The sequence below is a fragment of the Sylvia atricapilla genome, chromosome 19, assembly GCF_009819655.1.
Source record: "Sylvia atricapilla isolate bSylAtr1 chromosome 19, bSylAtr1.pri, whole genome shotgun sequence".
NCBI lineage: Eukaryota > Metazoa > Chordata > Aves > Passeriformes > Sylviidae > Sylvia > Sylvia atricapilla.
The window spans coordinates 9616715-9644535 of NC_089158.1; the positions used below are offsets into that span (position 1 = coordinate 9616715).

Genomic DNA, 27821 nt, shown 5'->3' on the forward strand with positions numbered 1-27821 from the left:
CTTCCTTTATCATGAAGTTATTTGGTCAGCTGTAGCTGAGGCACAGACTCAGACGTGGAAGTGCAAACTGCTGGAGCACTTGCCCTGGGGTACAGACCTCTGTAGCTGCACGCCAGGAGCTGTTGTTGGATGGGAGTTTGTTCTGCTGCAGTTCCTGGAGGGTTTTCCCTTTCAGCCTCTTTGGAAGAGCATCCAAATGCTCAGCTAATGATAGCCCTGGGCTGTGACAGACAACAATTCTAGTATCTTAAAATATATCAGCAGCCTCAGACTGCTGGGGTGGACCTTTCTTTAGTTCTCAGAACACCATGCACCTTCCTTTCATTTACAGGGAGGTGCAGGAAAAACAGATGACAGTTCTGACAAGGTTAGAGTGTGAAACACAGGCATCTCTTCCTCCTTCTCCCCCACACTAAGAAGACGTTTATTCACCCCAGACTATGCTCCAAGAGACATCATTTTCTAGGACGCCTTCCCTGAATTTCTGGAGAACCATGCAAAGGTTGTTTACCCTGCTAAGTGTCAGACACAGCCCGTGGCCTCCAGGAGAGAGCTGTGGTTATAGGCAGCCAAACCAACATACACAAGCACGTACAAACTTGCTCTGGCACCTTCTGCACAATGTCTGGTGTCACTTCTGACTCCTCTCCAAAGCAGAGGCCTAAGAAAGGCTCCTGCAGCTCCACACAGGCAGGACACGATCAGCCCACAGGGTTCCAGGTCCCAGAAACACCAGTTACCCTCAGGGTCCCGTCCATGAGACCAGGCATCTGAACCAGTTTAAGGTTCCTACCACACAAGATTAAGCTAATTGGGTTTACCTTTCCAGGCCCTGGCAAAATACAGCAAGTGTTTTCAGGATAGCAATTAAATGTTAATTGCAGCTAAGTTTAGCCCTAATGCCTCATTAGTTTGTTTTCCTCTGTTTGTTGCATCTATAGCAGAGTCTCCTGCACAGGGATGAGGATCAGGCTGGGCTTCCCAGGAGGCAGGAGCTCCACTGTGTGCTCTGAGGGTCTCTGAGCCCTGCCAGGAAGCTCTTACCTGCTTCTACCCAGGGCAGGCAGCACTGAAACCACCACAGTCAATGCACAGCTCTGCTGAAAAGCATTTCACTGCCCCACGCTGCAAATGGCCCCCAGGTTTGGTTCCCACAGCCTGTTCCTGGTCTTTAGGAAGATAAAGGATGATAGGGATGCCACCTTACCTTAAGGGATGAAAGACACATTATGGGTCTAACCTGCGTGCAGCACAGGATGCTGAAGGAGGTGAGCCCTCTGGCAAGAATCCATTTCTCCAGGCAAAACAAGTGGCTTCAGCTTGACACTGCAGGAGCTGCAGCCTCACAGGCACTGCTCCTCACCCTGCTGCCATCCCACCTCCAGGCAGGGCTTTTAGCCAAAGCACCAGGTGGGACTAGGTCTCCCTGAGATCCCCTGCCAGGAAAGCCCCAGGAAAAGGGAAAGGCTGGGTTGGGAAGGGTTGGGTCATGCAGCTGCAGCTCCTTAGGCCTCTCTTTGTGTTCTGTGGTCCATGGTCACCTTGACAGGCTCTGGTGTGCTCCATGCACAGGCTGCTTTAATTGCCTTACAAAAGATTACTTTAAAATGTGGAAGCTGGCTTTCTTGAAGAATTGAGTCTGCCTTGTCTCGGAAAAACCCAAGCTTGTTTTACCCATTTTCTACTGTTTGTATTATCTTAAAACAAAGGGAAGAAGCTCTTAATGAGCTGTTTCTGCAGTGGCATCATGCACAGAGTTTCCAGGCAGCATTGTGTGACTGTGGTGGAGAACTGACTATGCTCTGCCTCGTGCATCTTGAGTGGGAGGAGAGGAAAAAACACCTCTGAGATTACACAAGAATCCAACCTTCTGCTCACTGCTTGAGGGGGTTCTCAACAGAGCAAATAGAGCTGCCCCACTGACTTAGAAACTCCTGCAAATTTCCACCCTGCTCATCTCCAACCCTAACTCACCTCTGGACTTCCTGCCACAGAATAATTAGTTACCTTCTGTCACTTAACCTCTGAGCTGAAACAAGTGGGGACTGGTCAAGCTGTGAAAGCAGGCCACTGTGCCAGACGACAGCTGAGGGCTTTCTCAGTAGCCACGTGCTCTGACCCAGTTTTTGAGGAGTGGCTGGTGACTAGAGATGCTTCAGTTCTTCCACCCTGTTCGGAGTGCACGGTGCAGGGTTGATAACAGATGGGTGGAGGGATCAGTCAGTGAAATGTGTCATCTCCAGGTGACCCTTAGTGCCTTTCTCAGAGCCCTCAGAACTCCATGGCTTCTCCAGCGAGGGGGTGGAACCAGTCAGACACATTAATTCTATTTTGCATAAGAGTCATGGTGGATTGGAGTTTGGTTGAAGGCTAATAAAAGCAGCATTTAAATGGATAAAAGCTAAATTTAAATGTTAGTGCTAAATAGAACAAGACAGAGCTTTTTGTCTGATGCTGAATCTTGGCAATGAAGCAGGTACCTTTTAATTGTAAAATAAAGTGGCTTTAACAGTATTATCATTATATTACTGAAGCGTTTAATTTCACTACCTAAAATATCACTGTATGAGATCTCTGCAAAGCTTTTATCTAGTTTGCAATAAAGAGACTTTTTCACCAATTATGTTACTGGTTGTAGAGTATTACAGAGATGAAATATAATGGCTTTCAAATTACATTCTGGTGAAGAACACTCAGCCACGACTCAAAGCTGCTTCTTTGTTGGTGCCTGAAGAAATGTAATTGAGAAGGTAACCAGAGTGGAGAGAGCAGATTGGATTGGCTTGGTAACAAGGAGCTGCCTAAATCTGAGTGACAACTGCAGGGGCACAGAGCTGGGGCACTGAGACCCTCATTGTGCAGCCAGTACAAGTGCTGGGGTGGGTTTCCACCAGGGCAGGGTGATGTGAGGAACAAAACAGAATAGCCCACGAAGATACAAACGCTTAAGCCTGTCCCATGAGCCTCTCTCTGTGCAGAGGAAAATCTGGAAAAAAGTCATCCTGTGGCTACAGTGTAATCCTCATGCTTTGAACCTTTGTGGTTGTCAGGCTGAGTCTGTGCTGGACACAGGAGCAAGGCCAGAGCCAGTGCACAGCAGTGGGTGCCCCTGGAGGGGTTGTCTTGATTTTGTCACATGCAAGGGCCCTTTGTACTTCATTGATCAGAGGGACCCTGAGGGACTGTGACCACAAAGCCAAATTCAGCCCAGTAAAATAAGATTTGCTAACAATAGCTTGGTTCTGCACTTGCTTTCTTCAATTTGCTTTTGCTCTGTACTAAATGAGGCCTGAAGGCAGACAGAATCCGTGCTGCTTTACATAGTGCTTTGACAAGCTACTTCATATTTTGACCAAATAACATTGTGATAAATCTATAGCATAAAAATCGTGAATAGGTCTCTGGAAGGAAGGATGCTTTGATGAGGGAGCAGGGATTTTTTAAAGGCATTGTGGAATGGTTTTCTTTCTTTCCTGCAGCAGTGATTAGACATTATTTAAATGTCCTTTCCCTGGACCAGATGGGTTATTTGGACTAATTGGCAGCCTCCTGACAGCTTTCAGGACACCTGAGTCACTTCCCACTTCCTCCATCCTTCTGTCACTGCTGCTGCAGAGATCCTGCTTGGAGGGCAGGATGTGCAGTGAAGGAGCATCCCCCAAATCACCCTGTTCCCTGCACAGCCAGGTACCCCCTGGGATCCCACCAAACCCTCTGAGCTCCAGGCTTTTATTCCTAAAAATCAAATTATTTTTGCCAGATGAAGAAGAGCAGAGGGACATGTTCAGGCCAGATGCAGTGTGGTGGAGGCTGAGGCAGTTACATAGGAGGGTGTAAGGCACACAGGTACCCTTCAGGCTCAAATGCCACCTGTTGAGTGTCTTTACCTGCTGCAGAGCCACACCTGGCTCATGGGGCACTAAAGGCTCAGTGATCCCACAGCACCATGAACCTGCTCAGTCCTGCTGCAGCCTGTGCTGCTGTTGGTTAATGATTACAGGGCATAAACTTCCATCCCAGGAACATGTTCCTGTTTTCATGTTTTTGCCCCCCCAGGCAAACCCAGCTGGTGGCAGGAGCTGTGAGCTGGGGACTCTCTTTGGGGTTAATCACTGACCTGTGTGTGAGCAGTGCAGGATGTCCACAGCTCCTCACCTCCTGCTGACACCTCTGCAAGCCCAGGGACACCGGGAACAGCACTGGGGAGAAAGAGAAGCCTGTGATGTTCTGGTGCAGTTTTGGTGACAAGACCTCAGTGACAATAAATACTGACAGCATAAATCCCTCTTTTTTTCCATAATTTCCATATCTAAACCCAGGCTTTTCTCTCATCGTGATTCACTAATCTCAGTGGCTCCCCTGAGGCTAATAGAGTCCTTGAACTGCTTAATATTCTGGAGTTTTGGAAATGACACAATTAGACTTGAATTTTCTTTCTCTTACAGTAGCAGTCTTGTTTCCAAATTTGAGTGAAGTTTCATGGACAATTTGAGGAGAACCCAGAGACTTTCCTTTTAATTTAGGGACTGCAGTTTTATTAGCACATGTTACCAGAGCTCATGGGCAGATTACTGCAAAAGACATTTGTGCCACCAAGATTCTGATGTCAGTGGGAATTAGGAATTGTGTGCTTTAGAAAATCTCTCCTAACAGCTGCATCTGAGCATTGGACCCAACTGCAGATTTTTTTAAGGAAACAGGATCTGTCAGTACTGCATGTGCAGCCTTTACTAACAGAGCTGACCCCCTCCAAGCTCAATGGCCTTTTCCTGGCTGGAATTGCTGCACTGCTGCTGCTCACAGATGCAAACACATCCTTTCATTGCAGTGCCTGGAGGTCGACTATAAGTCACTGGGCTTTCTGTAAGAAATGTTTTCTCAAGTGGAACTGCTGGAGATCGATAGTATTAACAGCTACAACGAAAAGGTCTGCTTGCCTGGAAATAAAGCAGATTATTTCTGTCCCTGAATGTCTCAAACCAGTTCATAGCAAGGCTGTTCGTGGGAGCTGCTGGCACTGAGGTGTAGAAAGGTTCAGCTGCACCCAGGGCTTGAGCTGACAAAGAGCTCTTTGCCCTGCAGGAGAAGAAAGTTGGATTGCACCTAGCAAAGGAGTCCTGAAGCCTGGTCTGCACACAGCAGCACACTCAGCATCCCCCCTTTGTCATTCTGGTCTAGTTTGTAATCAAGTGCTGGTTCTGAATGCAAATGGAGATCAAGCTTCGTTCTAGCTTGGATTCTGCTTGCTCAAAGATAAAGGTGCCAAGTCCAGCTTCCTGACTCTGCTGTGGATATGCAAAGGAAATGTTAATTTTCCCAGTAGGTGGCTAGGAGACATGGCAAGACACAGAGCTGGAGGACAGCACCCGAGATGCATATGGGGTGTGATGGCAAGTCTGGAAGCCAGGAGATGTTCCTCCCTGCAGCATTTACACAGGACAGGTGTTAGTCATGCAGATGCAGCTCCTCCAGATTCCCAACAGCAGACTTCTTTGGATAGGTGTGCACCCTGGGAGGACATGCTGAGCACCCTGAAGTCACCGAGGCTTTCAGGAGGAGGCTGCAGAGCAGCACACTGCTGGAAATGGAGAAGCCCAGCAGGTCACACCTGGCCCTGTTGGGTTGACTTGGTTATCAGTTTGGGCACATGGGCACTTCTCTGCCTCTTGCTCTGCCTCTCCCCTGCCTGCCCCAGGCCTCAGGAGCACTGACATTCCCTCTCCATCCCTGCACTCAGAGCGTGGCTCCCAGCCTGCCCTGGCTGCCTTTGCCTCTGCAGTTCCTTTGGACTACCTGCACTAAAATAGCATCCTTACATAAAACACAAAGCCTTGCATTATTTAGAGGCCTAAAATCCCAGTACCTGCCTCTGTCAGAGCCTCGGCAGGGCAGTGGGATCAGGTTTTCTCCCCATCTCTGTGCTGTGCCTACCAGGACCCTCATTAAGCCCCTGCCCCACTCCCTGCAGTGGTGGGCCCTGCCTGGCTCCTATGCCTGCTGCTCATGGGCTGAACAATGCTCTGCTCTCCTGGAAAACAGCATCACAACCACACCTCTGAAAAGCCACAGAAGAACAAAATTGGCTTTTTCTTCTCTCTCCAAACAAGCAATAAACACCAACTCGCAGAGACAGAGCAGAGCAGCCCTGTTAATCATCCCAGCCCCATCTCCCCCTTCTGCTGCTGAGGACACCAGCTCCTCTTTTCCCTGTCTGCACAGCCTAGCCAAAATACCAGGAAGTGAGCCAGCAGCATCTCCCCTGCCGTGGCCTGTCAGGCTCATGGAGAGGGGTAGGGGCTGAAAGTAGAACAGGAATTTTGGAGCAGGCAGCAGAAATCCTCAGCTGCCTCCTGCTCCTGTCTGTACAAGCAGTATCTGGGGGCCTGGCCCTGCCAGCGAGGTGCTGGGTAGCTGTCACTTGGCAGGGGCTGGCTGTAACCAGAACAACTGAATGAATGAAGTAGAAAATGAATATCCTTGCTTTGTGAGGGAGAAAGAGACATAGAAAATACTCTGTTACCTTCCCACAGCCATGCAGGGGGTCTGGGGCGTTTTCATGGAGCTCTGAGCTTGCTGCAGAGTCCTGGCTCCTGCTCTTCAGAGCTTTGTTGTGTGAACATTGATGGTTTAAAAGCAACCCAATCTCCTAACTTGCCTCTTGTCCTACATACCAGACTGGAGGGCAGCTAGGATATGAAACATGCACTAAACCAGACCCTTCTCTGCAGGGCCTTGGGACACAGATGTTTGTCAGGAAATAGGGAATTACTTGAAGATATTGCAGTGTATAATTGCAGTTTCACTTCTTAGGGTTACTTTAGGTGACTCTGACCTGCTTCTAATGAAATTAGAAATTAGATGAAATCTACTTTCTATCTGCAGTAACCTAGCAGCTTTTTCAGGTAGGGACATTTTCATGCTCCTGTTGGGGTGGGGTCCCGAGACACTATTCATTACTGGTGCTAATTAATCATCCAAGGCACTGTGGATGGAAAAGGTAATTTGTTTTCTCCAGCAAAGTGAATAGAGGTAGGGAGGAAAATAAAACCCAGCTTCCCCGTGAGCTGGGCTTGGCCTGCCCTGGCAAGACAAGGACTGAAGGGCTGTGTGTGGGAAAGCTCCCTATTAAACCTGGGGACAGCAGGGAGCTCCTGGAAGTGACAGACACACAATGGTGCCTTTGTCAGGGAGGCACCAAAGGCCAGATGATGTCACCTTGCGCTGGGCTGTGAGGCTGCCTGTGCCCCTCAGGATGGAGCTCAGCAGCATTGCACTATCTCTTCCACAGGGAGGAGGCAATGAAAAAGCTGCTTTTGTCCCACCCTTTCTTAAAGGCAGGCGAAGAAGCTTTGTTCTAGGACAGTCCGTGGTTTTTTCAGAGGTGGAAAAGTCTAATTAAAGAGCCACTGCTAGTCCTGGGCTCCCACCAGCTCCCATCACCTGCAGGAGCCCCACTCACCCCCGCGGGTGTAACTCTGACTGCTTTTTCCTCCACATCCTTTTGACTGGCACAGAAAAATATCTGAACTCCAGCCACATCCTTTGCCATGTCACCTTAAGATGGGAAAATTGAGTTATCCTTAAGGGCTGTCTGAGACCTCAGCAGTCTGGGTCCTCCCGAGGATAAGATCTGTTGAAAATGAGGAGGGGGATGAAGAGGAAGGCCAGTATTACCATGTCCATCAGAATGCTTTGAAGCTGGAGACCTGAACAAAATGCAGCTTTCTTCCCCTCAGAGCTGCTGCAGCCAGGGCAGCATCCTCACAGCCCCTGCCCAAGGTCACCCAGAGATCCTTTGGGATGGACTGGGGCCACATCTCCTTGCTGCCTTTCCAGAGACTCCCAGAAACCCAGCAGGCCCGTGATAGCTCCTCAGCCCCTTCAGCTCCGTGCAGCCTGCAGCATCTACAGAAAGTTTGCTGGATGGTGGAAGGAGCTCATTTAAATGAGAAAAAAAAAAAAGACTTCGAGTACGTTTCCAACATTCTCCTTGCCTATTGTACTCCCTTTTCACTTTCTGCTTTCCAGTGAGCAGTTTTATGTTTCCAAGGATCATAAATTCTCATTTTTCCACTGGGCAGGAGGTGCACTCCTGGCCTCCAGCGCTTCCTGCGTCGCTTTTGTGTCCGTGTTGCCCAGTTACTGCAGCAGAGCCCCGGGCAATGCCCGGCCGCATTCAGAGCGGCCCCGGCAGCGTGTGGCCCCGGCGGGTCACAGCATGCGACAGGGACATCCTTCCCCGGGGCAGCCCCTGTCCCAGCGACCCCCAGACAGGCAGGCAGGGCTGCCAGTGACCCCGGGGAAAGGTGGGGTGTGATGCTGAAGGGCGGAGCAGAGGCTGGACAGCAAGCAGCCTGCTCTCCGAAGGTGTGGGGATCGCTGGCTGGGAGAACTCTGGGGTTTTCCGTGGGGTCAGTTCCAAGGGCAGCAATCCAAGCATGGGTAGTTCCAACAGCAGCCCAGATAAGACCCTGTGCTCGCCCCGTGTAGGTCAGCTGGCTTCAAATTAATTACATTCCTGAGCTGGAAATACTTGGATTCATCACGGCTTTAAATCCTGAAAAGGGAAGGGAAGGGAAGGGAAGGGAAGGGAAGGGAAGGGAAGGGAAGGGAAGGGAAGGGAAGGGAAGGGAAGGGAAGGGAAGGGAAGGGAAGGGAAGGGAAGGGAAGGGAAGGGAAGGGAAGGGAAGGGAAGGGAAGGGAAGGGAAGGGAAGGGAAGGGAAGGGAAGGGAAGGGAAGGGAAGGGAAGGGAGCCTCTCCTCTCACTGGGATGCAGCCAGGATGTGTGCCAGCGTGAGCAGGGACCCCGGGGGTGGCTCTGCCCGGAGCCGGTCAGTCGGGGGGCAGAGCCGAGCTCATTCCCACCCCCTCATTACCATGCTCCCTGTGTCTGTGTGGAAGGCGAGCCTGGGGAAGGGGCTGGGACAGGCTATTGTTGGGGGTTGTTTATGGACACATAGATCCTGCAGCCTGCCAGGCCAGGGCAGCACAGCAGGCTCAGGGCTGCCTGGAGGATTTACAGCCACAGGAAGAAGTCGCTGGTTTCCAAGCCTGTGGCATCTTCCTATGGGCATGCAAATAAGTACATACCCAGCTGTGACTGGGGGCACTGACATACTCTGGCTTCAAAAACCTGCAGAGCCTCTGCTTTGATTTCTCTTAATACAACTTAAAACACCATTTGAACCATGGCCAGGAGCATGTTCTGGCCTTGCTGCTCCTTGTTAATGAAGAAGATGCATTTTTTGGAAGCAGAGACTGCCTCCAAGACCTGCAAACTCTCTATTTTATGACATTTTTCATTTGCATAATGAAGGCCCTGATACCTTCAGTAATTAATCACATTAAGAATTGCTTCCTTGAATAACTCTATTCATGCAGGTTGTTCCCAGTGCTGGAAACTGCACATGATTTCCAATGTGCATTAGCCTAAGTTTCATCAGCAGATGGAAGCTGGTAACTGCATGTGTAATTTATATCTGCTTGGGTGGAATTATCCAATGAAATATGCATCGCACAGCCCTATTAACATTTCTAGTCATAGAGCCTTTAGCTCATGGGTAAGTTAATATTACATGCCAGCAGTGTGTGGGACCGTATGAAAGGAAAAGACTTGAACACAGGGATTTAAGAGCAGAAGTGGAAAGTATTCCAGGTCAAACACAGCAGATATAGAATTAATGGCGCTGCTAAAATAAATGAAATTAATTACCCTTTTTTTGACCTGCATTTTTTTATAAAATATCCCATCTTGTCTCCATAGTTAAGAAAGCTGCCAGACTGCTGTATTGCCTCTCCTAGGGGCAACTCCAGATCCTTCAGCATCCCAAAAGCTTTTCCCTATAGGACAGCACAAACAACAGGAGAATAACGATTGAATCGTGGAAGGCAGCAGAGAGAAATGTTGCTGTGTGGGTTTGGATTTGTTGGTAACTTTGACAAATCTGGGGGAAAAAAAAAAATCCCATCACTCCAATAGTAAGAAGAAAATCAGTGACCAGGCTGCTGTGACAGCAGTGAGCCTGGAGCCTCGCGCTGGGGTGGAGGTTGGGTTATGCATGAACATTCTCCAGGGAAAAGTCAGCTGTCTCAGAGTGCCTTTTCCCATGTGCTTTCCTTATATAAATCATAGTTCATTAAAATACTGATTCCTGCTTGATAGGAAGCAATTAAATGACTGAAGCTGTGTTCTACTTGCCTCTTCTGTGGAGAGATGGAGAGTCCAAGCCGAGCTGGTGTGGTGTGAGCGTGGGGCATGGTGCTGTCACCCAGCTGATGTTCCTGCTTCCTGTGCTGGGACATGGGACATCCTACAGCTTCTACTGCTTGAGGGGTTTCACCCTTTAGGAAAGATTTGAGGGGCCCAGGGAGTTTTATCTGTTTTCAGGCCAAGCTGGTTCTGGCCATGGCCATGTGCTCCAGCAAGGATGCAGCAGTGGCCACGGGCTCCATGGAGAGAGAAGGGCCAACAAACTCCTTCCTCACTGAGGCTGCTGTGGCCACAATCAGCTTGTGGTGCTGCACAGCTCTGCCTGGAGCTGAAGCCCTGTACAGTCCCAGAGCCAGGCTGGGGTGGTGCTGTGTGGGAGCTGGCTGGAGTTCCCTGGGTTTAGAGTCTTGCCATCACTCCTGGCAGCACCCACAGATTCGCTGCTGCTGCTCCCAATTGTTCCTTTCTGTCCAAGAGAGAAAGAAAAAGCATCTCTGCAAAATCCAGGCTTGGACTTTGCTTAAAGCCTTTGAGTAAAGAGCCTTGTTTGAATGTAATTGCACCCCTGTTGCTACAATGGGAAAATACACTGTATTGCTCTTTCTTGGAAAGCTCAGCTAGTATTTTCCCAGCCATTTGTGTATAAAGAAAGATAAACAGCTCTTTAGCGGGCAGAACAGTCTATCCCGGGTTTATTGACATTCATGGAGCAGACAAGGACAAACAGTTTGGTGAGCACAGGGGAGGGGGAGCAGCTGGGCTGGGGGAACTGGGCATGAGGGTGGGGAAAGCCCTCTCAGGTGCTCAGCCTGCCGAGTCCATCTGCCTGCTGCATCCCCTGGGCCCCCCAGCAGCCTGCAGGATGCACTCACCACCTCACCCTTCCTCTCACTCCTCCCCATAAATAAAAAACGTGTATAGCTAATTTAGTTCCAGCTTCACACGCAATAGCGCTATAGATAGATTTTTAAAGAGCTTGTCTGAAAGTAATAATTCATGGGGAGATCAAAAGGCTGTGGTTTAATCCGGGGTCTGTCTGATACCATAAACCTTGCAGAGTGCTAAGAATTCAATGAGCAGCATCAAAAGCCTGATAAACATGAAAGCCACCCAATTTTGTGTCTGTAGAGCTGGCGTGGCTCACAATGGGTGCTGAGGAGTGGGGAAGATGTGTGTCTTCTCTGCAGAGCTTGGGTGACAGAGCCACACACAGCCCTCCAACTTCAGCATCCCAAAAGAGGTGCCTGGACTCCATTAACATCTCACCTGCTCCCTGCACATCCCCAACTGTATAGAGAAATCAGAGTTCTAATTAGATGCCTAATTACATGGCCTAGGTAGATTTCAGGCTGCTTGGCATTGCCTTTTCCTCCACATCCACGAATCAGAGTCTGCACTGATTCGCCAAAGCGACGTGACAAAGTGGTGGATTTCAAACAGGGACTGCAAAAAATACGGAGTATCAAAATGCTGTGTTTGGAAGCTGAAAATGGTGCTTAAAATGGGGGCAGGAAGGAGGAGTGCTGTAAACAAAGGTCTCCAGAGTAGAAGGCCTCTGCCACGCTTCTAACTGTCAGCTAAAGCAACATTTAAAAGCCAGTGTTTAATTTTTAACACAAATGGAGGTGAGCTCAGGCTGCAGACACCTGCAGGGGTTTTCTCCAGAGATCCCGATCTCACAGAGGTTAATGTGATTATGCAAATGACTGAGGTATAATTGCGTTACTGCCGCCCATCTGGCCCTCCCTGCAGCTCCTGAGTGATTTTGTATTCCCCGTGCAGCGCAGTGCTGACACACAAGGGCACCAGAGGTGTCACAGCTTGGTGTTTGCTGCAGGGGCCACCTCCCCATCAGACCTCTGGAGCAGAGTCCTGCTGGACAGGCACGGCCAGTGCATCTTCCCAGCTCCAAAGTAACAGTCTGGATGTGGTCCAGAGGACTGAACTCCTCTTGTGCTCTCCCAAAGGATGCTCCTGACAAAGCCAGGATCCTGCCTGGCATCCCAGCTACTGCACCAAGTCCTTCCCAAAATGTTTTTTCTCAGCAGAATAAAACAAATTCCCACCTCCCTCAGCAGCTGAGACTAAACCAAAACCTGACATTTTCATGTGTAAACACTGACTACCACACACTGTCCCAGGTACTTCCAGTACTCTCTTAAACTTGCATTTTTCTTCTCACCAGTATGAATTCAAAGCCAAGAACATTAAGAAGAAGAAGGTGAGCATCATCGTGTCCGTGGACGGGGTGAAGGTGATCCTGCGCAAGAAGCAGAAGGTGAGGCTGCTCCAGCCCAGGGATAGTCACACTTCTAACCAAAACTGGCCTTTTCTTAAAAAAAACACACAGAATCTGCACAAGAAAACACTCCAGTTTCCATCCAACTAATAACAAAACCATGGTGGAAAGAGAGTGGGAATATTACACTGTGGGAAGAGGATTTTTTTCCTATTAAAAATGTATCTCTCAGGAGATACTGGTTCTTTTTCTTGCTGATACCAAAAAGCTTTTTCCAGGCTGCCTGGTCTGAGCACCCCTCAGCTCTTTTCTCAACCAACCTTTCCACCAAATCACTGAATCCAGATCTCCTAAGCTCCAGCTCCAAGACTTCTCCAAAACGTGTAACTCTTCTGCATATTTGATGTTATAAATTAATCTTAGGGACCATTTTCAGCCCTGAAGGCTGTGATCAGATATGATAAATGATAAAAAAAATCTATTTTTATCTGTTTTAATCTGAGAAACTGTTGAAACAGCCATGGCTCATCTGGTCACACTGCAGCCTGGATTGTGGCTTGAGACAAAAGCACCGTTTCCCAGGTTTCCTGCCCTTCATTTTGGTAGGTTCACTTTCACCTGATTTGCTGTAATTTTGTCTCTGCTTACAGAGGAAGGAGTGGACCTGGGATGAGAGTAAGATGGTGGTGATGCACGATCCCGTGTACAGGTACATGGCTGGGATTAAACCAGGGAGGGCCAGTCAGCCCTGGGGGATCTGTGCCCTTCCTGCCACCTGCTGAGAGCCCTCCACCAAGGCTTTCCAAAGGACCATCTAAAATTAACGAGGGCACAGGGTTACTGCTGCTGGAGAATCCTTTTCATACATTTTTGAGAGCGAGGTGGACTGATCTCGCTTTGAAGCTGGCTCTGCTTTGAGCAGGGTTCGACTGGGTGACCCTGGAGATGCTTCAACCTGGATTACTCTCTGATTCTGCCTCTGAAGACAGGCTTCCCATGGTTTTCCTTCAGAGCATGGCTCTCCCTGTGCTTCTGAAGCAGGGCCTTACCCTAAGGTGTAGATGCTCACTGGGAATTAACCCTTACAGATGAGGCAACTGTACTGACTTCCCATAGCACCTTCCATGGGATACTGAGGTATTCCAGAGACCACAGGCCCCACCCAGAGGTTTGCACTGAGCATAAACCTGGTGCCTCAGGAGCCCCTGGGGATGGGAAGGGACTCCAGTGATGGTGCATGGCCTGAGGATGGCTTAACACGGTGCTTCAGGCTATTAGATCTGCAAAGTAAATTATTATACCACGAAGGAACGCCGCAGCCCCGAGAACTGGCATCCCCAGCACTGGTTTTTGAGATCAGAGCCCTTAGTGAGGAGATAAAGAACAAAGGCTGTGCTGATGCAGTATCTGTGCCCACTTCTCACCTCTAATTTTCTTTAAAGATTACTACAAGATGTGATACATTGACAGTAATTGCTCTAATTGCAAGGTCAACACCCAAAAAATTCCAGGGACAGAGAGAGCAGGAAAAAAAATAATTAAAGAATCCCTTTGGTTTCTTCTCTATTCAGAGCTGAGCTCACTTGTCACATTTTCACCTAATTAAATAAAACATAGATAAAAATCTTCAAAAATGATTTTGCAGTACAAGAAGAGTCGGCCTGAGCAGCAGAGGGAGGAACCTCCTAGTGCACTCAGCATCCCTGCGAGAGGCTTTTGTGTGGGCCAGCTGCCCACTGCCAGGGAGGGACCCTCTGTGTCCCCAGGGACAGGGCACTCATCACCGGTTCTGCCTCGCTGCAGCCTGGGCAGGGGTTAATTGCTGCGGCTAAAAATAGCCACTCGCTTCCCAAGACTATAGATTTTTTTTTTTTCACTTTCCCACAGGATCTTTAAAAAGCTTTTGCCTACTTCAGAAACCAGAAGGTTTTCCATCAAGCCTGAAACGCTCTCTAAATCCATCGCCTCCTGCCTTGAAAATTGCAGGAGGGGCCGTGCACCAGCACTGCCTTGTTCCTCCCATCCTGGGGGCTGCCCACCAGCTCATCCTGGGGACACACAGGAGCAGAGACTCCCCACCGTGCTTAATCCCCTTCGTCTCTCTCCCACCTAGAATTTTCTACGTCTCTCATGACTCGCAAGACCTGAAAATATTCAGTTACATCGCGAGGGACGGCGCAAACAACTCCTTCAGGTGCAACGTCTTCAAATCCAAGAAGAAGGTGAGATGCTCCTGGGGGATGCACCCACAGAGGGTGCAGATGCCTGGGGTGCACCGAGGGGTGCTTGTCCCCTCCTGCCCAGCCCGGGGCATTGCACACGGGAATAGGAGCAGGTAAATGCAGAGTGGGGAGCCGGGGACACGCAGCACGGGAGGAGGCAGGTGGGAGGCACGGAGGGCGGCGGTTCCCCCGCGGGAGATGTCTGAGTGACGGGGTTTGTCCCGCAGAGCCAGGCCATGCGGGTAGTGCGCACCGTGGGACAGGCCTTCGAGGTGTGCCACAAGCTGAGCCTGCAGCACGCCCTGCAGAACGCCGACGGGCAGGCCGACGGCGCCAGCGACAAATCGGCCGAGGAGCAGCCGCTGGAAGGTGACTCGCAGATCCCGAGGGGCTGGGCACGCCTCTCCCTAAGGCAGCGGTGCGGGGATGCTTTGGGGTGGGGACACGAGAGGTGGCACCTAACGGGAGACAGGTTTGGGCACCTTGGGATGGGAAATCTGCCCTGCCTGCCCACTCCTGCTGAGCGCTGGGGAGGGGAAGGCTGAGACCCCTCATCCAGCAAGCTGAGGGTCTGCAGCCCCACTCATTGCCTCCTTCCTGCCCCTTCACAGCATGCTGAGAGCTGGGGCAAATCCTGCCCCTTGTCCCTGAGCTTCCCTCAGCTCCCAGCCCTGCGTGGGGGCCTGGCTCTTCCTGCCATCCTGTGCAGGGAAGGGAGGCTCAGATTCATGTGTCCCTCTTGTTTGAAGTTCATCAGATAAAGGGCTCCAAGATCACGGATGTGGATGAGGTTGGCATCGATGCTGGTGGCATCTGTGTGTCCGAGAGGGGACCCAGAGAGCTGCCAGGTGCCAGGGGGGACCTCGGCATGCTGAAACCTGGGCAAGCCTCAAAGGAAAAGAACGGCCAGGTAATGGGGGCTGGGCTGGAGGACGATTCATGTGCTCTGCTGCTGCTGAGGGCCCTCTGCTCAGGGTCACTGTATCATGGCTTGGTTTGGAGGTGCTTTCATGGAGACCCCATTGCAGCCCTCCCTCCTGGCTCCCTGCTCAGCACAGGCTGTTCAGCTCTCAGGTCATCTGCAGTGAGGCCACATCCAGGGCAGGGCTGGGGCTGCAGCGCATGGCTGAGCAGGCTTCACACACCACCCGGGCTGATGGCCGTGCCCTCAGTGCTGCTCTGCAGTTCCTTGTTGGACTGCCCTGGGAGCGATCCCTGGCTCCCTTCCTGCTCCAGGCCCAGGGAACAACGTCCCCAGGAGGCCCAGCCCTGGCAGTGCAGGTACCCGGGGCACGTTCAGCTCCAGCAGCAGTTCTACCTTAATGAATGGGTGCTCCACAGAGCTCTGGGAGCATTTCCCGGAGGCCTGAATGGCATCGCTTCAGCTCACACAACAGTAACGCTCACAGGGCCTGGCTGGAAACAGCTGCAGTGACATGCACTCCATGGGATTCGTTTGTGTGCCTGGAAAGGCTGGGCTTTCCTGCACATTCCTTCTGGCACTGCCCAAGCAGGGAAGGGCAGGAGCAGGAAGGGCAGTGGCCACAGGCACTGGCAAATGCTCCAGGCACCAGGACACCGCCCAGCCTGGGCAGCCACAGCACGGAAAGGTGGCGGATTATTTGGGTCACTCCCTGCTGTCTCCTCCACAGACACAGCCAAGGCAGCTCTGCCAGCTCTCTGGGAGGAGCCTCTCTGAAACACTCTGTCCTGGGGACCCCACAGACGTGCAGAGCTGACAGCCCCTCAACATCCCCTCAGTGCCCCGAGTGCTGGGGCTCCTCTGCTGCACCATGGGGAACCAAAACCCAAATCCCAGCCTGAGCCGGTCAATCCGCTCACCTGCCCCTTTCTTTGTGCCCAGGATGCCGAAAACTGCTCCCTCCACCTGGCCAGCTCCCAGCAGCTGCTCAGCCCGAGCAGCCCCTGCTCCTCGGCCTCCATCACCCCGCTGGCCTCCCAGCACTGCCTCCAGCTGCTCCAGCAGCAGCTCCTCCAGCAGCAGCAGCAGACGCAGGTGGCTGTGGCCCAGGTACACGTCCTGCCCTACCCTCAGGCAGCAGCAGCCCTTCTCCTCGCCCTGCTCCAGCGTCCAGCCGGGCTAGGCCGACAGCGGGGCAGGTGGGAGCGGGCCGGGGCCCTCGCAGCAGTGCTGGCAGCATTCCCGGTACAGCACAGCCCTCGGCAGAGTTTGCAGCATCGCTTGCAGCCTAGCTCGCAGCATTGCTTTTAGCGCCACGTGCAGCATCGCTTGCAGCACAGCTGAGCTCCCCCAGACACGGAGCTGGCTGCTCACACAGCCAGGAGTGCTCTAAGAGTGTTGCAGGGTCCGGTAGAGCCCCCAGTTCCCGTTTCACTCCATCTCATCCCGGTTTTGGAAACCATCTCATCCCGGTTTTGGAAACCATCGCATCCCCAGTCCAGCATCGGAGCGGGGAGCCCGGTGCCTCCCGGCTGGGCGCCTCCCCTACGCGTTTCTCGTTACCGGGGGGACAGCAGGACACCCCGCACGGCCCCGGGATGTGGCCGCATCCCCGCCGGCGGCTGGACCGGCTCCGGGGGCCCTGGGGGGTGGCGCGGCGGGGCCGGCAGGGGGCGCTGTGGCGCCGCCGGTACCGGGCGCTCCCGGGGCTGCTCCTCCCGTCCCGCAGCATCCCGTCCCGAATCATCCCGTCCCGAATCATCCCGTTCCGAATCATCGCAGCCCCGCATCATCCCGTCCCGAATCATCCCGTCCCGAATCATCTCAGCCCCGCATCATCCCGTTCCGAACCATCCCGTCCCGCAGCATCCCGTTCCGAATCATCCCAGCCCCGCATCATCCCGTTCCGAATCATCCCGTCCCGAATCATCCCGTTCCGAATCATCCCAGCCCCGCATCATCCCGTTCCGAATCATCCCGTTCCGAACCATCCCGTCCCGAATCATCCCAGCCCCGCATCATCCCGTCCCGAATCATCCCAGCCCCGCATCATCCCGTTCGCATCTCCCCGGCCCGTCTCGCAGGTGCAGCTGCTAAAGGACCAACTGGCGGCCGAGACAGCGGCGCGGATCGAGGCGCAGGCCCGGGTGCGGCAGCTCCTCCTGACCAACCGCGACCTGCTGCAGCACGTCTCGCTGCTGGTGCGGCAGCTGACAGTGCTGGAGGCCCGGGAGGAGCACCGAGATGAGCATCGGCAGCCGGGTGAGCACAGTGACACACTCACTGGGGTTGTTTGGGTGCTGGCGTGCCCCCAGCTCCCTCCCTCTGGACGATCACTGCATTCCTTGCAGTCACAGGAAGCAACTGGAGTACTCCCGGTACCATCCCAGCAGGCTCTGGGGATCTGGGGCATTTCTGCACCCCTCACAGTGCAGGGGAGCAGCTGGTTTGGAAATCCCTCATTTTTCACACGCCCCTTGTCCATCTCTCACAGCTGACCACTCCTTGCAAAACCTGTCCCTGGCCCAGTCCCTCTCCCTGAACCTGAAGAACCACTACAGCCTGGACGTCCACCTGCCGTCCACCTCCAGCCCCGCCAGCATCCTGGGCAGCCCCGTGGCCCCCGGCTCGCTGCCCTCCCTGGGCCCCAGGGACTCCTACCTCAACCTCGTCAGCCTGGACAGGGGCAGCCACCGCTGCGGCAGCAAGGAGGGGGACGAGTGTCTGGAGGGGCAGGACGGGCTCAGCCGGCGCGTGGAGGGCTCCGAGGTCAGCGACTTGGCTCTGCTCAACGGGAGCGGCCGGCAGAAGGCGGATGACACAGACAGAGGGGACGAGGACAGGTAGAGTGTGCCACCTCTGTCCCCTGCCAGCTGCAGGGGGAACACCCTGAGTGCTGCAGGTAAGAACTTGCCCATCTCCTCCTCTCTCTGCTTTCCCTCCGCAGGCGGCAGCCGCCCATTCCCAAGCTCAACCCGCCGCCACCCATCCTACGCAAAAGGTCAAGCAAGACCTCCCCAAGCCTGGAAGTGGAGGTGAAGCCCGAGAGCACTGCCCACCCGAGCCTACCCAGTGCCAGTATCTCCAGCCTCACCAGCATCACTGCCAGCTCCCTCACCCTCCTGGACCCTGAGGCGAGGACTCCTGCACGGAGTGCTCCCTCCAGCACGGAGCCTGGCCCTGCCGGGACCTGCCAGCGCGCTCTGGGCAAGGACAGGACTGGAGAGAGCGGGCCAATGTCCCCCCTGGCCAGCATCCATGACCCAACAGCCAGCGAGACCCTGGCCAAGGAGTTGGTGGCGCTGGGCAGCCCCACGGACAGCTCACTGCCCTTCTCCCCTGCAGATGACACCTGCTTGCACATCAGCTTCTCTGAGGATGAGTTGGACACTGCCGTGGGGCCCAGCAGAGTCCCCTCTTAGTGGGGCCACAGTAGGTGGTAGCTGGTGGCTGGCAGACCCAGCAGCTCCGTCCACAACCCTGTGCTGGGACTGGGGGTCCCTTTCCTGTCCCTGTTCCACGTAACAACTTCCCCCACTACCTACGGGGCCACCCCACAGGATGGGACTAGCCAGCCCTGCCTCAGTCTGCACCAGCTCACACTGCTGTCACACTGCCATCCTGTCCCTGCTCACACAGCCAGGGATGCTCACAGCAGAGAATTCCCAGGGAGCTGAAGGGTGGAAGCCCTGGGCACGGCGCAGTGCTGTGGGACAAGAGGCTCTTCTGGTTCATCAGTTGCCACCCATGGCAGCCTGAGCGGGGCCATGCAGCACAGCCACGGTGTCACTCCCCTGCCCAGCTCCCCGGGGTGTGTCCCAGACTGCCACCACGCTGGATCTCTCCAGGGCTGCCAGTGTCCCCGCACTGTGCCCAGGCCTGATCTGGGGACAGCAGCCCCACCACTGTGTCCCCACGCGGTGAAACCACCACTGCCTCCATAGGTGCCTTTTCCCACTCCCCAGCACCCACTGCCCACACAGGTTGGGCCACCCCTCTGAGGCCACAGATGGGTGCAGGGCTGGCCCTGGGAGCCTGCAGCAGTGGGGGTGACCCCCTAAGGAAGGGTGCACCCTCTGTCTTGGGGTCAGGGCAGAGAGCCCTCCCGTGCCCCCCGAGCTGCTAGTGGTTGCAGGCAGAAGGCTGCTCCTTACGCTGATTTTAGGGTGTTACAGTGTGGTTTGGTCTCAGAAATGTGTCTTGGGATGAGTTAAGGTTTAAGGAAGAAGCCAACAGTGGAGTGAAGGGCAGGTTTTGTGGAGGGACCGAGGTGATGCTCATCCACCTTGGCTGTCCATCGGAGAGTGTCGGGAAAGTGTCAGAGAGTCAAGTTGGGAAGTGTCAAGCAGAAATGGAGACGTGGAGCAGCCATGCTGCCTGTCCCTGGCATGGTGCTGCTCCTACAGGGAGAAGGGGGTGACAAGACATGCACCCAGAGCTGGCCATGGCAGTGACAGAGCCAGGAGGGAGCTGGGGACCGGGCCACGGGTTGTAAAGCTCGGCTGGGCTGTCCCGTAGTGCGGTAGCGACAGCCCAGCTCCTCCATAGGATGCTGCGGTTTGGTAATGGACTTTTAAAGAACAAAATAAAGGTGTGAGATTTGCAGAGCCAGTGCTGTGTCTCTGCCCCTTGGGGCCCACGCACAGGGGGTCCTGAGCCTGTGGGGTGGACTGGGAACTCCCAGGTATTCACAAAGAGGAAAGATCCCTGCTGGGAATGACAGCTGAGCCCCTGAGCTGCCCTCTGATGGGCACCAGCAGGCAGGATCCTGCTCCCCACACACTCCTTTTGCTCTTTCCAGGTCCCATTTCTACTCCTGAAATAAATCCCGGCCCCAGCACTCAGGCTGGAGGGTGGGAGAATGCAGATGGCAAAGCTGGATGGGATGGGACCAGTGGCATGCCAGAGCACTGGGAGCCCAAGGGCTGCCTGCTGCCAGGATGGGCAAGAGACCCCTGCCCTCTGCAGACCCCTGACCCCTGCAAGGTGGAGAAGGAAATTCAGGGGCAATTCAGCACAGAGACTCCAGAGTGGACAAGAAGTCTGTGAGATTGTCCCCTCATGCAGGACAAGAGGCCAAAATAGAGGGACCCAGCAACCCAGAACCTCTGTGGGGTCTCAGGGCCACTCTCCATCCCTCCATGGAGTGGGTGCCTGGCAGAGTGGGGAGCAGGGAGCCCCTTCCCCAGGCCCACTGCAGACATCTGCCGGGGGGCTGCCTGCGTGGGGAGGGGGCACTTCCAGCCCAGAGCCTTATTATGCTTCCTTCATGGGAAGAAACTTTTTCCTTTGCTGTCTGCTAAGCTGCTAGCAATCATCAGGCAGGCAGGTGGTAAAGATTCATATCCATCAAACAATGCCATTTAGTTTGTAACCTGTGACTAAATCTGGTGTTAGCTTTAATTTCAGAGTCTGCTTTAGGGCTCGCTTGTTAATCTCTATGCAAAGCAGATGAAATGAATATGCAGCATTTTGGATGTAATTGTACGGCTTCAATTCAGCACTATAATTTTCCAAACAGGATCTTGCAATCAAGCTTCTATTCATTAGTGTATAAACAATTTAGTTTCTCAGCTCTCCAGTATGCCAATCATCTCAATGGAGTGAGCATCTCCGACAGAAAGAGAAGGAAAGTTTCCTTTGTGTAACAGAGGTAAAAGTTGCTCTATACTTCAAACAATTCCCACCCGGCAGATCCAGACCATTCCAACAGAAGTGGACGGTTCCTTGTGTCCCCACAACACTGACCAGCTGCAAACACCCCTCAGGGAGGTGATGCTCCAGTAATCTCCCAGCTCATGTAGCCCCAGAGCCTTTAGGAATTCTGCATGTGAGACCTCAGCAGAAGAGCCCAGGTCCCACAGGACCAGGCTGCCTGGAAAGGTGTAAACACGCAGCACCTCAGCACAACCCAGAGATGCTCAGGGTTCCACGAGTGCCCACGACTCTGGGGAAGGGGTGGCCACCCCAGCACAAGCCCCCTCCATGTCCCCATCCCCCTGACACCGCACACCCCACACCAGCTCAGCCTTCCTGGCCAGCGCCACAGGACACAGCCCTGGGGACATCGAGGACAAGGCCGGGGTGACAAAGGAGTGTGTGGGGGAGCAGGTGTTGAGCTCATGGCCGGTGCTTTCCTCAGAGGGTGCTGCGCACACCGGAGCGCCTCCGGCACCCTCCCGCATCCCCGTCACCCATCGCCCTCCTGGGAGCTGAGGAGGGACCAGCCCGGAGCCGCGACAAAGGGAAGAGCCGTCGGCGGAGCCGCTCAGCGCCGTCTCCGTTTCCAAATGAATATCGACAGCGCTAATTACAGGCCGCCATGCAGACAGCTTATTAGCTTGTCACAAAAAGACGGTATTGAACTCGGAGCCCGCGGTATTCACGGAGCGCAGCAAGACGCTCCCCAGACAGCACAGCGAACCAGGCAGGCGAACAACCTCCAGCAAAACTAATTACTTCCTGATTGTCTACGGCCACCCACTGGGTATAATAGTATAGACTAAATTTGGCATATACATAACTAAGCACTCGGCACCAATTTGGTGTACAATAATCATCCTCTGTGTTGCATAATTAAAATCTGATCACTTGGAATAATTATTTCATATTCCCAGTATCGGGTGAAGATTGCATAATGTGGCAGAAGTGTGAGCCTGGCAGTGGAAGGATCCGCTTCCCCAGGCGTGAGCCCCTCGGGAAGGACATCCCAGGCTCGGTGAGAGACCCGCTGGGCACCGGCTGCCTCCACCATGGCCATCACCCTGTGGGCAGGGGGCTGCGCGGCCTCAGGGTCACCAGCACGGCCTGTGGAGCAGCTGCTAAAAATCCCCTTATCCTATCCCCTTATTTCCTCAGCAGGCCCCGGTGGGGCAGGACTACACCCGCCAGGACAGGCTGTCCTGGTGTCCCCACGCAAGCACTCTCCACATTGACCTTTCCAGCCTGGCTGCTGCCCCGCTGCCCGCCCGGCCGGGATGCTCATCGCCCCACTCCATTGTGCTCGTGCATCTGCTAAAGGCATTTGGAAAGACGCGGCAATAAAAAATAAAAAAAATCAAGTGGAACGTGTGTGTCTAATCCATTAACTTCCTCCGGCGGCTCCCCGGGGACCCGGCGAGGAGCAAAAAGAATACGTGGATATTGCACGCGCCCTGGCACCTTGTCCCCGGGCCAGCCCCGCCGCTGGCCGCTGCCACGGGCTCATAAATCACTGCGGGCGACAGCGTTTCACAGCTCGCTTCCCAGCCAGGATATGGCCATTCCTGCTGATTACACGGCGGGCGCGCGGGGGAAGCTGCATCTCCCACTTCCAGGAAGGGAGGATCCGCAAGGAAAAAGCATTGATAAAAAGAAGAACGAAATCAGCTTTGTTCACGTTGCGAATCTCCCATTGTTCCTGCTGCGGCCGTCAGCCCTCGCTGGAGAAAGTATTTCCTCAGCGATAAATCTCCTGGGCTCCTTGCAGCCCTCGCCTTGGCACCGGCCTCTCCCTCAGCTTGTTTTGAAAGAAAAAGCACTTTTGGCTACAAGCCTCCTGTGGGGCGCACTGGGCAATTCACGGTGCGAGTTTGGGAGGTGAGGGACAATCCTGGGGCAGGGGACGGCGGCCTGGTGCCCATGCCAGGGGTCTGTGTCCCCAGTGAGGGCCACACCAGGGGACACGCACTGCCACTCCCAAAAGCTCATCCCATCCCGCAGCGCCCGGCACGAGCCGGGGAAAGTGAGTCTGACCGGGGCCACACTAATCCCAGCGCTGAAACGTGGAGCTGGCGGTGGCCAAGCGCTTGGAATACGGGAGTCAGGCTGACAGTTGTACAAGAAAAATAGATCAAGTTTCCAAGAAAATAGAGCCGAGTTGATCTGATTTTCATCAGCATCTTCAGCCGCCTTTCGGGAAGCCCCAGCCTGCTCCTCATTCCTGCTCTCCGCTTTACAAACCACTTAATTCCTTGTTGCTTTGGAAACCCTCACAAAGACCCTCTGCATCCCCCAAAATAACGAGCAACAGATGCTGCTTTGACCTCAGCAACTTCCTGGAAACATACATTTGTCAAAATAAAAATAAAAAGATTAATGTGAGGAAGGCTTTTAAATTATAAGGAAACAGCAGACAGAGCCTGGCCACGCACACCGAGCCTTTGGCTGGTGGAAAGACCCAGGAATGGGCAGGAAAAGGCTGTGGGACCAGGGGTCCCTGTGCCCCAGGGGGTTGGGGACCCAGAAGGGCTGAGTCTGGCAATGCTGCTCACAGCCAGGGGACACCAGGAGCAGGCTCAGTTCTCCTCCTTCCCTCATTTCTTGGTTTATAGGAGCAACTTGTCTCTTTTACAGAGTCTTAACCCCCCTTTGCCCATCCCACAGGGGAGGAGATGGGCACACAACGAGTCACCAGGAAATTTTGGGTTACGAGCACTTGGACACCAGTGGGTTTCACTCTGGCTGCAGCACCCTGGCATATCCCAGGGACAGAGCACAGACACAAGCACTTCCCAACAGCAACTAAAATGCCCAACAAGGGCTCCTGCCAGGACTTGTGACAGCCACACTGGTGGGTGACACAGCCTGAGCCACAGCATACCTACCCCACCAAACCCCTGCACCCACAGCACTCACCAGAGCTGCAGGCAGGGAGGCTCCACACGCTCCACACAGGGGAAGGCCCTTTGCCTTCCCAGCTTTATGGAATCAACCAGAAATGAGCTGCTGGGGGAGGGCCTCCTCCTTGGCTTGGTGGGAGACGGGCAGGGGGTTTGCCCACTTGGTGTGCCAGGGTCATGGGCACATCGGGGATTCTCATGCCCATCCTCATCCAGCTGCTGCTTTCTGCTGCTGCATGACAAGACCTGACCAGGGGACCTGAGGGACATCCCTCCTGTGAGGGTGTTTTCTCCCAGGGGACCCCATCACCAGGCTGGGGGTGCACCCATGTTGGTGAGAGGCTGCAGTGCTCGAGTCATGCTCCTGTGAGGCAGTCGGTGCCATAAGGGGATCTCTGTCCCCTGCTTGTGCTGGGGATGTGACAGTAGCACAAGGGTCAGCACAATCTGGCAGCTCCTGTGCCAGCACCACGGGGTGTGTGGGGTGCTGCTGCAGGAAATGCAAATCCTGACCCAGGCTGGGCCAGTCCCAGCTGCCTCAGGGAGCTGCAGGGACACTGTCCCTCTGCTCTGGCTGCTCCTGTCCTGGCTCCTGAGGGCTCCAGGGGCACTACAGCACCAGGGGCATGCTGCCAGCGTGGCATCTCCTGTAACCTGGCATCACCTGTGACCTGGCATCACCTGTGGCATGGCTGCAGTACTTAAGGGACTGGACAAATGCCACAGCTCCTCGTGCAGGCACAGCAGGTCCCACCTTCACACTCTGTCCAAGGGGCCACCACGCCTGCACCACATTCAGCCCAGGTGTCAGCGCTCTGCTCAGGCCCGTGGGGCTCCCCACAGGGGTGCTGTGCCAGGGTCCTGCCCACAGCATCACACCCTCCTTGTGTCACCTCTGGGAGCCGCTGGGGACACTCGGTGGCTCGCCCCAGCTCACAGCCCCGGCAGTAAGTGCTGTGTGTACAGGGGCTGCCTCGGAGCAGCCCTGCCCCGGCCCCACACCACCGGGATTCCAGACCCACCAGTTTCCTCTGCCCTTCCCACTGAACCAACCCGTGGAAAGTTTTATAAACTCGAGGAAACGCAAGTCAAAGCAGAAGGAGCCCAAAGCTGAGCCAAAGCGTGACCTCAGCAACCTTCCCTTTGTCCAGCCCGAGACCTCACTGTCATCTGTCAGCGTTTGCTGAATCTCCTCCTTTGGGGACACTCCAGGCTCTTCCGTAGGAGTGGGGCCTCCCCACAGCCCTGCTCCTCTAATGACTCTGTTATCTTTTGTTATCTCTGTCACTTCCACCTCTGTTTCCCTCCACCGGCAGAGTGGTGATGCCCCCCCCAGCCTGGTAGTCCCAAAGGAGCAGCATCCCAGCCCGTACTTCCCAAATCCCTCATGGATGGATTCATCTCGCTGGTCTGGGCTGTGGCATGGGCTGTCCCCATGCTTGGTGGGGCAGTGGATGGGATGAAGGTTTGATAGAGCAGCTCAAGCAGAGCTACAGGTCACAGCAGAGCAGCATTCTATGGATGCTACTCCCATCCCAAATAATCCCATTCCTGCCCCAGGAGTGATGGAAGGGAGGTAGAACCTCGCAGAACAAAGCCCAGGGGAAAACAGAGCACAGTTTACTGTCTGAAGCATGAACCTGCCTGGCTGATGAGAGGGCACTGACAGGCAGGGAGGGTTTGGTGCAAAGGAAGGAAATGGAAGAATTAAATCCACAGAACTTCCCTGCTTTTGTTCTGTCTCCCGCCCCCGCTCTTCTCCTTGGCCGCTCGCTCTTCTTGCTGGATGTGTATGGCTTGATACTACCCAAGCAAGCTGGAAACAGGGTATATCAGCTGAAAGCAATTTACTTTGAAATCCAGCTGCCAGATTTTCCTTCATTTGTTTACTTTTAAATGCTTTTTTAAAAGCCAAAGTACACAAGGCAGCCAAATTGCTGACATGTGTGCCGGGCCGGTACCCCGCAAATGCTGCATTCTTTCATGTCCTCCTGGGCTCAAATCCACTCATGTTTATTTAAAATATGTAGAACACTTCAGCACTATTAAGGACCATGTTTTATAGTAAATGGAAAAAGATTTCCTAGTGGGCCGAGGGGAGAGGAAAAGAATCACTTCAATTCAGTTTTGTTCCGACAGCACTTTGCCTGCCCACCGGGGCCCAGCCACCCACATCCCACCGACGGGCTCAGCGCCAGGACACGGGAGCTTGGCTTGCTCCAGGTGCTCTGGAAACACTGGAGACAGGTGGACACAGAGCTCCAGCAGTGCTTGTGGGGCTCAGCCTCTCTTCCCCCAGATCCACAGGGCAGGTGGCCTTGGTGGCAGAAAGATGGGGCTTGAAGTCCCCGAGGTTCTTCCACAGCTCCAGAGTCTTGGTTTAACACAGGATTTCACCTCTGAATGTGGATGGGAAAGCTCCAGATGAGACACCAACCTGTGAGACCCCAGCTACGACCCCAGGGTGGAAAAGGAGAGGAAATAGCAGTGACCAGCAGGGACACTGAGAGGGAGCAGACTCGTTCCCAGCAGAGATTGAGAACACCACAGGCTTACTCCAGATGACAAGGAATGACACAGCCTCTCAAAAGTAGGATACAGATGAAAATGGATAGCAAATATGTATTTTAAGATCAACAACAGCTAAAAGGGAAGCAGAATTTCAAATTCAGTGTTAAGTGCATTGCTAATGGGGGTATTTTGTGAGGGAAATGAGGCTGAAAGGGGCATTTCCAACTAAAGTTGCCTTTCCTTAAATCACCCATCTGTGGCTGACACAAGCTGAACTCTGTGGGGTAACATCAGGATGCGCTTCAGAAAGGGAAAATGTCAATAAACAGCAGATAAATCCTGCGGGCCTTTGTTGCTGCTCAAGCTGAAACAAACACAGAAAGGCAACACAGAGAAAGGAGCGAGGAAGTGACATCTTTTAAATCAAATTATCTGCTACCAAAACCAAAGATGGACAATGGCTCTGTGAACATGTTAATGTGCCTCTGACAGACCTTCCTGAAAAAAAACACAGCTGAAGCCAGAATTGTTCTGGTTTGTGTCCTAGCAAAAATCACAAGAAAGCACAAACCTCCACTTATTAATTTCTGATGATTTAGAGAGCACGGCACCTTCATAGTTTTATTGTAATTAGCCAGACTAGTAAATCTTCAAAAGGATTCCTCCAGTGGAGTCCCAGACTCAGATTATGTCATGCCTGAGCACAACCTCCCACAACTGGTTTCACTCATGGTTAGAAGAAACAAAGGCTCTGAGCAAGCAGTGATGGAGAGCAGAGAGGGGTGTACAAGGGCTGGATGCTACACGTGTTCTGAGGATTGTCTCTCCTGTAACCTGCTCCCTTGCTCCTTGGCTCCTTGCACACAGCCATTCCCAGCACTGGCAGAGGAGGGAAGCAGAAGGCAGGGTGCTGCCACTGTGATCTCTGAAAGCAGGAGGAGTTCAGAATTGGGAAATATCCCCCCAAGAGTGCTGAGAGAGACATTTCTCATCTCCCACCCCGCAGTGAGGTCTCCAGCTGCCTGTCTGATCACAGAGCTGGGAGCCCACATAGGGCAGAGGCTCCGGGGCAGGTGACAGCCACTTCTCTGCCCACCCACACCCTGTGACCCTGTG

General features: G+C 53.6%; 1 protein-coding gene across 1 annotated transcript in view; it reads left to right on the forward strand.

The window, feature by feature from the left end:
• The window catches only part of LOC136369838 (carboxyl-terminal PDZ ligand of neuronal nitric oxide synthase protein-like), a 28650-nt gene extending 8451 nt beyond the window's left edge, over positions 1 to 20199 (forward strand). Inside the window, exons 3-11 of the mRNA XM_066332932.1 lie at positions 12397 to 12489; positions 13101 to 13159; positions 14564 to 14672; positions 14900 to 15041; positions 15422 to 15582; positions 16537 to 16704; positions 17679 to 17856; positions 18089 to 18437; positions 18542 to 20199. Coding sequence (XP_066189029.1) covers positions 12397 to 12489; positions 13101 to 13159; positions 14564 to 14672; positions 14900 to 15041; positions 15422 to 15582; positions 16537 to 16704; positions 17679 to 17856; positions 18089 to 18437; positions 18542 to 19016 — 1734 coding nt within the window. The 3' untranslated portion in view covers positions 19017 to 20199. The remainder of the gene's footprint in view (positions 1 to 12396; positions 12490 to 13100; positions 13160 to 14563; positions 14673 to 14899; positions 15042 to 15421; positions 15583 to 16536; positions 16705 to 17678; positions 17857 to 18088; positions 18438 to 18541) is intronic.
• Positions 20200 to 27821: the final 7622 nt, after the last annotated feature.